Here is a 12992-nt window from a genome sequence, read left to right on the forward strand (position 1 = left end):
CGTGTTACTTGTGTCGTCAGCTTGTACATTTCTGGAACTTTCAAGAGTTTCTCACATCAGTATTTTGCTTTTAAATGTGTTATACAACTAGAGTCCATTTACATAATATAATAGCAAGCACATCTCATTATTCTTCCTAATCCATTAACATCAATGGTATTACATGATTCTGCTATTAACTAATTGCTATTAACTTAATACTCTCTGCACTCAGATGCTGACGACTATTTATGAATTTAATTTATTTTGGTTTATTAATTGCTCCTTAAAATATGCAACACAACTTTTGGTCTGCTTATCATACCTGCTTGTGTCAGCTGTTCAGAGTTTCAAAAGTAATTTCCTCCACATGCCACGCAGTTCCTTCTCATCTTCATTAGTAGATATGTACTCTACCCGTATTTATTCAGAATTAAAATCTATACCATTTTCACAGCTTGATTAAAACTGCTTAATTTCAAATTAATTTCAAATTAAGATAAATTAATCTCAAAAGGAAGCAATTAGATTTAAAAATTATTGATTATTCCATTCCTGACGGATTTCAGATGTTTTCATTTACGAGTATAAATGTTTAGAATTGCAATGTTTTATTTCTTGTTGAGTCAGGTTCACTAAAGGCGACCAAACTGGATCACTTCCGTCAGTCGTTCATCCCTTCTAAGGTGGCGGGGATTTATACAGAGTCCTTGCCTGCCTGTGTGTGGAGTAAGTCCCCCTCGTGTGTGTCGCGGCGCCTCTACACATCACCTCTAAACACACTGGAGTTACAGCGTCTTCGTCTTATCAGTTTCCCTGACTCTCTTCAGTGTTTCGCAGTCCGCCGGTATCTTTATGGTTACTGCTTTTCTCGGCCTCGTTAACTGCTCCTACGCCGTCCCCGCCTCACAAAACTATCTATTCTTACTTATCTCAAGGGTTTCCTACTGTGCTCACTCCGTCAGGCTTTCGCTGATAAATTCCGGGACAGGTTTTCTTTGGTTTACCTTTCTTTTCACAAGTCGCCTCGGTAACTTGGGTAATTTGATTATTTTGAAGTTCTCAGCTCATTAACTTGGAATGAGTTGCGTTTAGCCAGACTTTTTTCTTTCTTTTTAATCTCCCTCTCTCTCCCCGACATTCGTTATAAAGTTATTGGCAAGTTATTTTCTATTATTTATCTACCTTTGTTTGGGGGTTATGATCTGTACAATCTTTGTAATAGATGGACGTAACATGTATAATATTTTCTAATCACCCAACAAGCCTCGTAATTTGATGACTCAACTTTACAAAAACTGGAATGATAAAACGTTTGGGACTCTCAAAAGCACTATTTGCAAAAGCCACGGAAATTATCAGCCGGCTTCTCATTAGCGTTTTTCCAGTTGATGGTAAAGAATCCTTTGTTCACTAGAATCATACAAACCCTAATTATTTCCACTACAAACATATGAAGGAGTGAAGTCATAGCACTAACACATTGAAGAACAAATCATACACCTGACCAGCCAGCATAGGATCGTAGTCTTTCACATCCTGGCTTTTTATCTGGATTGCTATTGACAGACTACAGCGGACGTTGCTGTGGATTTCAAGAACTCTTTCATAACTCTGCTGAGAAAGAAAAATGCCTAACCAACCATCTATAGGCCCTTAAAAACAGTCGTAACGGGAGATCAAAGTACATACGAGCTATAGAGACAAGGTATATACACTCACTGAATGACTCACCATCGACGAAGGATGTAGCGGCGGGCAGGTAGTAAGTCTCGCAGTGCTCCTGGCTGCCAAACATCCAGGGAGGCGGCGGCTCCCAGCTGTAGTCACCTCTCATGGCCGACACGTTGTTGGCAGCCTCCTCCATCTCTGCTGGAAAGACACACGCATGTAAATGAAGGTGTGATTCTGGGTAACAATAGAATGAATAAGTGGCTATGCAAACTAGACAAGAACGTATAAAAGTGTTCATTGTGTGTGTGTGTGTGTGTGTGTGTGTGTGTGTGTGTGTGTGTGTGTGTGTGTGTGTGTGTGTGTGTGTGTGTGCGTTGCGTTTACAGACTCTCTCTCTCTCTCTCTCTCTCTCTCTCTCTCTCTCTCTCTCTCTCTCTCTCTCTCTCTCTCTCTCTCTCTCTCTCTCTCTCTCTCTCTCGCCTGCCTCGCGCGCACATTCTCGCCTAAAAACTATGCAAGTCATCTACATTTTTTTCCCCGCATCTCCTGAAGTGTCGCGCTCAGGATCCCAAAGTCTGGCAGGAATACAATGCCAATTATGAAGAAAAATATGGAAGCTCGTTAGTTTTCCGCATGAAGTTCTGTACAGACGTCCAACCCCTACCAACTGGCTGTAACTCCTGACTCGCCTGATGAATGGTTGCTCACATATGTGTTGCAGTTGGAATGTGCTGTATGAGAAAAGTTAGTAATATTATAGTTTTAATTAAGAATAGGATGAAAATGCACTTCTGGTTCTTTAAATGAAAATATTTAATTTAATTCTTGAATAAAGATTCTCAGGAATGAAATCATTTGCTCTTTCATGAAGACTATTAATGTCTCAGAGAGAGAGAGAGAGAGAGAGAGAGAGAGAGAGAGAGAGAGAGAGAGAGAGAGAGAGAGAGAGAGAGAGAGAGAGAGAGAGAGAACTATGAAATGGAAATAAAAAAAAAAAAGATAAAAGTATTCCTGTCAGTGGATGCACAATTGATAGGATGTCACGAGGGCCTTTGATGGTGCCGTGAAAAGAACACACTGATGTGGAAGTTGGATGCACCTTTATTCTTTTATCCGTCTGACTTCCTTTGTACCGATAAACATGGCTATGGTGATATCTGTTACAAGTATTGTTGTATTGTTCACCGGAATCAGGTGTACATTAGTCGATCAGATGTGTTCCGGCGAGACACTAGAGCCGTTCTGGAGGTGATAGTAAGCCGGTAGTTAAGCCGTCTTACTGTGACCGGAGTGAAGATACAAGTAGGTGGGTCTTGTGTATAAGCCGTGCAACCCAGCCCGCCCCGGCACAACGGTTACACATCCGCAAGATTACATCACCAGAACTACGAGGCCGATCTGACCAAAACTCACTACATGAGGTAACTTGCAAGAAGTGGTAGGATGTTTCATGTTGTTCTTCAGTAAATACTCAGACCATTTCTGTTGAAATTTCATATAAAGTCATGTCATACGTGTGTACATAACTAACTATTTACAATCTAGATTTGCATTTAGCATGTACAAACGCCTCACTGCAACTCATGGGCTAATAAGCAAATCAAGCTGAAATTTTTGTAATATGGCCAACATTTCTTACATTAGTGTTGTCTCAGTAAGAGCGGAGTCATACGCGTACCATTAGATGCACTATTATATTTTCTATGAAATGTTGTATAGAACAGAACTTCGTCCTTCTCACTTTTTTATTTTTCTATTATAGCGATTTGAAATTTGCCGTTTAGCTAGGTGTCTTCCAGCGTTAGGCTTTTGTCATACTCGTGCTTGTTGAATTTCTTTATGCGTTTATTATCTTAAGCGTATCATGACAGTAGAACTCTCAAGCTTCAAGATGAGGCTACAGTCGGTTTCCTGATTAGGAATGTTGTTAAGAGCGATACAGCAAATAAAGATGCCGTCAGAATTTCACTACAACAGTCTATAGTACACCGCCACCACCACTATCACCATCACTACCACCACTACCACCAGTCTTCAAAATCATACTGAAGGAAACAGGGCTCTAGGCAGTAACATTCTTCTTTTTTTCACTACATTATCCGGCAAGTAACGTTTTGTTGCACGAGTACACCACTGAGGCCAGTTCCTCAGTCACTGCAGCACAGGCCAGTGCACCTCAGTGTTTTTTTTTTTTTTTATGTAAGCTTGGCACTGCCCAAGGACAACAAAAGTTCGAAAAAAAAAGGAAAAAAATATAGAGAGAGAGAGAGAGAGAGAGAGAGAGAGAGAGAGAGAGAGAGAGAGAGAGAGAGAGAGAGAGAGAGAGAGAGAGAGAGAGAGAGAGAGAGAGTCCCTAAACAGAGGAAAAAAAAAAACATCGAAAAATGGAGGATAGATGTCTTGAAACCTCTGTCTTGAAAGAGTTCAAAGAGAAAATACAGAAACAGGCAGGGTTTACCAGAGAAAGGGTTAAATTAATGGTAATACTGGTTAAGTCTTGCATTTGACAAGTGGAAAGAAGAGAGCCGAGAGAAAGTATAAAATCTTGTGCAGCGAGGCAGCAAGAAGAGAGGAAAGATGCAATTAGCAAAATAAGAGCAATTAACTTAAAAATACCGAGAGAAGATTGCGGCGATCAGAGAGAGAGAGAGAGAGAGAGAGAGAGAGAGAGAGACTGAAGACAGTCAGTTGCTCCTAAGCCAGGATAAATAAAAAGGGTTGCGTCAGAAAAGGCATCAGACATAAAATCTTCCCCATATCACCAGTTTTTCAGCAGCTGTGTGCACGCGTGTATCCTCTCCATAAGAAGTTGCCGTTGTCTTGAGCCTACACTTTGTTATAAAGGCTGCTTACCATTCTTTCTCTCCGCCTTATCTAAAATATAATAACATCATCGTGTCCAGGCATACTTTTCTCCATTACATACCACTTTTTTTAATAACGGTTCCATAATAATTCCATGAAAAAAGCAGCACTGAAAAAAAAGAAAAAAAAACAGGCAAAAAGCCATAGCCTACAAGCATTGTCAGCTGGTGCTGGATGCTCTTGACGGGTATCCTGCGCTGAGTTGTTGCTGGCTCACCTCCTGTCAGGGCGTCTAAATGGTTCTATCTATCCATTAGCCACTGTCATTGCTCTCTTAAAGATTTTCCATTCAACATCATAACTATTTCATTCTATTTCACCCACCATGTACCTTGCTTGACTCAAATTCTATATATTCTGTAATGATTAATGGAACAAAGTAACACACACACACACACACACACACACACACACACACACACACACACACACACACACACACACACACACACACACCCGCGCGCGTGTGTGTGTGTGATAAAAAAAATTCTCTCACCAGGTATTGCGTAATGAATGTTTGTATATTTGGTTTGTGTACCAGAGAGTGCAATACGCGTAGTACACACTCACCCTCCAGTGAACTAAAATAAACATGTAGCTACACGAGACTGGAGACTAACCACTAGGCAGGAGGAGGAGAGGAAGACTAAAGAGAAGGTTTATAGATGCAATGAAGGAAGACATGCAGGTGATGGGTGTGACAGAAGATGCAGAAGACAAAGTAAAATAGTCTGGTGCTCCGCTGTCAAAAAAGACCCAAGAAATTATAAGATCCAGGAAATAGGGCAGTTCATCTATTTGCGAACGTTTGTTTCGAGTGGCAAATGACGTGATTCCCAGTTGACTCTAAATGATTCAGTGATGACCAGATGATCCACACCAAATGACATGAATCCTTATTGAATCTCAGTGACGTGAAATTGTAACTCATCTCCATTCTTAAACTTAGCAGCAGGAACAGAATAAATAACAAATCACCATCGTAGAAAACAACAACAACAACAACAACATACGTAAAAGACAACTAGAGCAACAACAACATCAACAGCAACCGTCACTGCAACACCAAAAAAATCATAACCTTTATCCCTGCGTGCAAAGTTTCCAAATTAAGTATCCACATCGCCACAAGAAACGCAGACGTCTGCTTTTGTGATATACTTTGTGTATGTGTGTGTGTGTGTGTGTGTGTGTGTGTGTGTGTGAGAGAGAGAGAGAGAGAGAGAGAGAGAGAGAGAGAGAGAGAGAGAGAGAGAGAGAGAGAGAGAGATAATAAAGGTAGGGACGTGCTCCATGCAGCACTTAACCCCCGCAATGTTTATCCTCATTACCAACACGTGGGCACCTCGCCAGACCTGGAAGACACGGCCGCCGTCTGGCACACACACACACACACACACACCATCTCGCCCACCACTCCTTCCCACACGTGTTGTTGGAGTATCTTGACTCGAGCTCGTATTCTTCAACACTTTCTTTCATATGAACTGTTTTCAAGGGGACTGTTTTTCAAAGGACACACAATTAATCAAGTTCTCAAGGATGTTTTTTCCTTTTGAGGGTGCAGAATCTTTATTACGCTTTCACTAGAATCACGATAACATTCTCGGAAATCCCAATTACTTGCTCTACATAGCCTTAAAAGTAGTCGAGATAAGGCGACGAAACGTTTAAAGAATACGGTCCGTGAGTGTGTAGTGAATAATAATCTACATTCCTGCATCACAAAAATACTTTCGTCCAAAATTAATATATTTAAAGCCTTAAAAAGTGTGTATTTACAGTATGGTTATATTCGTATGTGTCCGTTGGCGCTACAATAAAATTCTTTATTCTCATGGGCTCTATTGCAATATCACACACAAAAACACTGGAATATTTGAGGTTGTTTGGTAGCTATCTTCATTAAGCTATTGTTGTGAGTTTATGCATGATTGAAAAAAAAAAAAAACATTCATCAACAATTCATAGCAATCAGTGATGTTTTGATAGGTTTGCTTCTCGGCTTACCTGTGTCCTCTCATCCTCCCTTTGTCTCTGTCTCACCCTCCTGTGTTCCCCCTTCTATTTTTTTCTCTGCCCTGTTCTCATTCTCCTTGTGACCTCTCACTCTCCCTTTGTCCTCTCATCATTCTTTTGTCTTCAAATCACCGTCCCTCTGTCCTCTGCCTCCTCTTTTTGTATCCTCTCATCTTCCTTATGTCCTCTCATCCTCCCTGTGCCCTCTCTCCCATCCTTCGTGTGTCCTGTGTCCCTGTCCTATTTTCACTATATCCGGGCATTTATTTTTGTGTCCAGGAAGGAAGGGTAGTGACAGGGAGCGCCGTGAATCACGTTAAAGGCGCACTAAACACCGCCCATCTCACCTAGGCCTTTTACCACTCCATCTCCCTCTCCCGTCTCCTCCCTCGTGTCTCTCTCCCTCATTGACTTCAGCATAGGCTCCCACTAACGCCCCCGCCCCAGATTCCCAGTAAAGGTAACCTGGAGTAGTGGGTTAGTAGAGGCGGAAAACTCCATCACAGTTTCCCTCGATTCAATTAACCTTCGCCCTGTCCAGCACGCGTGTAACTGATGGTGATGTTGAAAGCTTTAGGGGGTAGTTTCATCTGGTTGTTTGGAAGTTCTGACCTACTGCTTCAGCTTGTACTGTCTGTGTTTCTCTTTAGCTCTCTATCTGTTCGCCTTGTATGTCTCTGGTTGTCTTTCTGTTAGCCTTGTTTGTATGTGTGTATGTAATGTCTTTTTTTTTTCTGATCGCATCTTTTTGTCTGTCTCTGTGTGTCGTCTGTCTGTCTGGTATGTGCCTCTCTCTCTCTCTCTCTCTCTCTCTCTCTCTCTCTCTCTCTCTCTCTCTCTCTCTCTCTCTCTCTCTCTCTCTCTCTCTCTCTCTCTCTCTCCTGGAAAACCTAGTGCTGGCGACATTTGATAAAACCATAATCTTGAGTGCTTTTTCCCGTACGGTTCATTTCGTGTTTGCTTACTTTGTTGTTGTGGTTGGTGTTAACTTGTCTGCTTGTTTGTGCACTCGCGGGTGTGTGTGTATGTGTGTGTGTGTGTATGTGTGTGTGTGTGTGTGTGTGTGTGTGTGTGTGTGTGTGTGTGTGTGTGTGTGTGTGTGTGTGTGTGTGTTCGTAGGAAAAGTGGACGTAAAACAATTTCCGCCAAAAGCAATATATTTTTTTTCGATATCAAACTTTGTGGTCATCACGCCACCGAGCCCAGGCAGGTGTTGTGTTCCCAGCCACACCTGAGTGAGAGCCGCGCCGCTCGTCATTTGGAGTCGTGCGCGGTATATTCTTTCTCTTTTCTCCGTTTCAGTGAAAGATAAAAACTATAGTTAGGTTTTATAGATCATAAAGAGGATACCTGGAACCAAGAGGGAGCAGGTGTGAAAACAGAGCCGCACGTGTTGAGATCACCAGTCAGTCATCGCACAGCCTCTCTACGTGGCTGATGAATGGAAGCTTAATGGAGGCACTGAAGGACTCGGCTCATTGTGGTTGGAAGCGTCACGTTTTGTTTTAAAATGTATTGTGAAACAATGCAGAACACCGTGCTTCACTCTGCAGGAATGGCGGACAGCGATGCAATATCGGAAACAAGAATGCAATGTGTAGATGAGTCATATGCAGTGTTAGCTTTGCTTACAAAAGCTGAATGGCCTCAGATTTCTAGCAAATATCATTAATTGTTAGTTGCTGTGAGTTGCTTGGAAATTATGGTTTCCCAGGAGCGGGAAAACTTGTTCAGTTATTGGCAAGATGGACTGCTGGCAGTGCAAATAGTTAGTTGCAAATACTCGTGTATTATGAGAGCATTCCCTGGTGTGTTCCAAGGTCAGGTATGCAGCATTCACATTGCCATCGCCAGGAGACAGATCCGTATCCTAATGATTTCATGAATGACGAACAGACAGGGAATGCAAATAGCTTTGGAGAGATTCGCAGCTTGATGTTCATTAGCAAATGTGGAATTACTGATGAGATATTTTGGATATACAGTAGTACAACTGTATTATATATATATATATATATATATATATATATATATATATATATATATATATATATATATATATATATATATATATATATATATATATATATATATATATATATATATATATATATATATATATATATGTATATATATATATATATATATATATATATATATATATATATATATATTGAAAAGAGAACTTAAGAATGTTTCACATTTCCTCCTCCAATAACAAAAGAGGCCTTTCTGGGTAGCATTTTAGTTACTGGATTGTATCGGTAGTCTGCGGTGGTTGCCCCGAGCACCGGAAGGGATGGCGTCATGTACGATGCAATGCCCGGAAGGCTTTAATTTCCTAGCACAATTTTGGTAATTCCCTTTGTGTTCCTTATGTTTCTGGTTTTGTGTGTTGTTACCAGGCAGCGGTGGACATTGTCGCCCTGGCAGGGAACGCCGTGGACGGAGTGACGAAAGCAAGGGTTGGTAATGTTAGAGATGGCAGGGAATGATGCACAATGGAGATAGATTACTTTTCTGTTTGCTGATGAGGTTCTCTTGATGGCAGTATATGAAAGCGATCAAAAAAAAAAAAAAAGTTGATTTAATGCTGCCAATAAAAGCAGAAGACTGGAATTAAATGTGAACGATATTGAAGATGAATTATGAGAGAAAAGATGATGATATTAATTTTGCACATTCTCAGTGAGTACTGAGTGAATGCTCTGAAGACTGCCTTGCATATGAATGGCAAATAATAAATAAGAGACTTCAGATATCTTGCTTTCATCTACAGGCTTGGAAGCATGGAGAGAAAATCAAAACAGAAAGGGATCAAAGGGATCAAAGCAGAAAGGGATCAAAGGGATCAAATCTGAGGTGGGATCATTAAGGTAGATGATATGAGACGGGGACTAAGGACGTGGGAGTAATAAAGGCACCTCGGGAAAACACTTTTTAAGGACACTGGTATATACAAAACAGATCCGTACCTGAAGCAAAGGTCAAAAGGTATTGTATTCAACTAGGAAAATAGAATGAGTGTAAAAAGAAGCCTGGGTGTCAAAAAATAAAAGTGTATATGGAAAATTTACTTAAAAAGAAGTTATAGAATAGCATAGATGAAGAAACCCTCCGTACTAAAATGATTACATGAAAGTGTATGTCTGTAGGTTAGGTGTGTCTGTTGAAGGATGAAGCTGTAAGTAATGGAGATCAAGAAATGCATCGTCCTGAGATAGTTTGGTTAAATAGGGAATTAGTGGGATACAGATGACGAGGAAATGCTTGGTGGGATGTCTGCTTCGAGTGTTTGAAGACAGCTGTTGTGGAATGGGGTGGTAAAGTGTTGTAAGAGAGAGAGAGAGAGAGAGAGAGAGAGAGAGAGAGAGAGAGAGAGAGAGAGAGAGAGAGAGAGAGAGAGAGAGAAAGGACAAGAGCAATTCAACACTACTCTGCCTTCATTACATTACACGAGTTAATCTAAATAAACGTTGAGTAGGCATTTAAATACTATGGAGATAAATATTTTACTGAAAACTTTTATGATAGTGTTCGCCGTCCTACCACGCAGTTAGTGTGGTGACAGTAGTAATGATGATAGGAATACGAAAGATTGAAAGATAGGTGAGGTTAAAGAAGAGGTATCAAAGGAAGAAGTCAGTAATATCAGAAGTAATAGTAAGGAACCAATTTCTTAAAACGCTTTGTTCTCTCATCAAGACTATTTTCAAAGGCCACAGAGATCACTCACAGGGTTCTCAACTTCTCACGCGTGTTTTTTTCCCCACACATGATGCAGAAACCTCTCCAAACTGAAAAGATCCTTGAAAACACCTCTATTTTTTTCTTTTACATGATTCACTATTCCTGTCAAACTATCACTGGTCATGAAAGCACTCTTCAAATCACACTAATTTTCCCATACATAATGCAGAATCCTTGTCAAACTAACACTGCAGTCGTAGAATCAGTTTTGAAAACCCCACAAACATTATTTTTCCGTACACAATGCAAAATCCCGGTAAAAAAAAAAAAATACATATATATTATAACAATTATGAAAACATCCATGAAAGCCCCCACTCATTTCCACTACAATTTACTACTATTTCCACTACTCATTTACACTACAGAGCAATGGAGGTAACATGCTGAAACTCTCACCAGTGCAGTCCTCATTGTCTCTATCACAGTATGCAGCTAATATTGGTAACGGAAACGGCGAATAAAAATACATTTCTAAAAAAGGAAAATTCATGTCGATTTGCGATGTAGCTTCTCCGGTATAAAGAATATCTCTTCCCGATACGCTGCTTACATACGGATAAAAACTCAATAAGCCACCGCTACATTTCAGAAGCAAACTTATTTATTACTTCATTTATTTTCGCTTTCGTTTTATAGTGTGTGTTCTTGCCACTACTCATTCATCGGGGTATGTGCAGAGAGAGAGAGAGAGAGAGAGAGAGAGAGAGAGAGAGAGAGAGAGAGAGAGAGAGAGAGAGAGAGAGAGCATTCCAAGTCCCGTGAGAAAGGAACGAGGGGCAGGAAGATGGAAGAGCCACAAAGATGAGAAAGTAGAGAGGGGATACAAGATGGAGAGGCTTCATGTCACATAAAAAAAAAAAAAAAATGTAGTGGTGGTGGTCGTGGGCTGGCGAGAGGCAAGAGAAGATGTTGCGTGTCAAGTCTGGCGAGCGGGTAGAAGAGAAAGAATGATGGAAACGATACAGAAATTTGAGACAATTTTTGGCCAAACTCGATAGACAGAGGCAAAGAAATGCGGAGGGTGGAAGGGGTGGAAGAGAAAAGTTATATAAAGAAGGTGCAGGAGGAGTAGGGAGCTCGGACAGGTGATAAGGAAAAGGTAGCAAATGAACGTGTGGGTGCTGGGATGTACGGGAATAATGACCGAGGGATGCTGGAAAAAAAAAAAAAGTAATTAGTCTTATTGATCAAAGATGTGAGTTTTAAGGGTCTCTCTCTCTCTCTCTCTCTCTCTCTCTCTCTCTCTCTCTCTCTCTCTCTCTCTCTCTCTCTCTCTCCTCTCTCTCTCTCTCTCTCTCTCTCTCTCTCTGTCTCTCTCTCTCTCTCTCTCTCTCTCTCTCTCTCTCTCTCTCTCTCTCTCTCTCTCTCTCTCTCTCTCTCTCTCTCTCTCAAGCAGCATAACCTCCTAAGCCACTGCCCTCCCTCACCGCGCCGCTCCACCGCACCTGTTAAGTCTCCTTGTCTTAACTGTAATATCAACCTTCCTTCTTAGCGCAGTCCATTATGAAGTCAGTGGTTTCTTCTCCACAGACCTTTTGTGTGATCCAGCTCGCCCGCACCCCTTCTTTCTCACTCCAGCATCTCCTTTCCAGGGCTTCCTCTTCATCCCTTGTCCGCAAATACTTCCTTTGTGCAGGGAGAGCCGCTGCCATAAGCTTTGTGTATCGTATGTCGGCACACGCGTGGTGGTACTCTGCTGGTGTCTTTCTGTGTGCCAACCCATATCTATATTCCCCCACACAGAACTGAGTCGTCCTATCTATTTTGTGATTCTCTCTCTCTCTCTCTCCTCTCTCTCTCTCTCTCTCTCTTTCTCTCTCTCTCTCTCTCTCTCTCTCTCTCTCTCTCTCTCTCTCTCTCTCTCTCTCTCTGTATTCATGCTACATTCTACATTACCCCAAGAGAATAATCATGTTCAGAATTCGCCGATACAAATTGTCAAAGGAAAAATGACAATTATTTTTTTATTCTTTATTTTTTTTTTCAGGTAAATGTCTGATAACTCTCTTAACAGTCGGCATGTTTTGGCGCTACTGAAAGAGTGGTAATTACCTGTTGAGTGATTTTTTTACCTCAAGTCTAGTGGTGGTGGGAGTTACGTCATCATTTACAAAGCTGTAGTTACTGCCGTAGTGAACCTCGATCCTGCCTTGCAATACGTGACTGCTTGGTGTACTGAGGAAGTCTGAGTCAGTGCTGCCGAAACCAAACAAGATTAGCGTCCACAGAATCGGGAATGTTGTCGATGCCTCCCTTACCACATTACTGATATTGCTAGTTAGGAGGTGAAAGTTCCCGCCAGAGCCCTGTTCCAAATTGCAGATTGCTGAAGTTTGGCAATTTGGAATGGTGAATAAAGGACACCACGGTGGGAAACGTCACTGTGATACAAAAAGCTGACCTAGTCCACGTTATCTATATTGACATTGACATTCCTGACCTAAATTATACAAATGCAGAATCTTATTATAATCCTGAATAGGTGCGTGTGAGGCATTATATCTTATGTTTAGGATGTACTGGCTTCTATACACCAGACAACCTTACCGTAGAGGGAGAACATGCGTTAGAAAAAGTAGTTGATAAGAATAAACAAGCAGACATTCTAACAGTCCTCGAACTCGTAGGAATGCTGTCACAGATTTGAATTACCCTAACGCCTTCAAGTCTGTGGGTGTCAACTCAGAGAAAACTGTACCCTC

The 12992-nt window shown here is 41.2% G+C and overlaps 2 protein-coding genes across 6 annotated transcripts in view; one reads left to right on the forward strand and one right to left on the reverse strand.

The window, feature by feature from the left end:
- LOC135114927 (uncharacterized) overlaps positions 1–12992 on the forward strand; it is a 364637-nt gene that overhangs the window by 265357 nt on the left and 86288 nt on the right. The gene's annotated exons all lie outside the window — the stretch shown is intronic.
- LOC135114921 (PDF receptor-like) overlaps positions 1–12992 on the reverse strand; it is a 150739-nt gene that overhangs the window by 77708 nt on the left and 60039 nt on the right. Inside the window, 1 exon segment of the mRNA XM_064031195.1 lies at positions 1714–1851. Coding sequence (XP_063887265.1) covers positions 1714–1846 — 133 coding nt within the window. The 5' untranslated portion in view covers positions 1847–1851.

The sequence above is a fragment of the Scylla paramamosain genome, chromosome 2 (genome assembly GCF_035594125.1).
Source record: "Scylla paramamosain isolate STU-SP2022 chromosome 2, ASM3559412v1, whole genome shotgun sequence".
Lineage (NCBI taxonomy): Eukaryota > Metazoa > Arthropoda > Malacostraca > Decapoda > Portunidae > Scylla > Scylla paramamosain.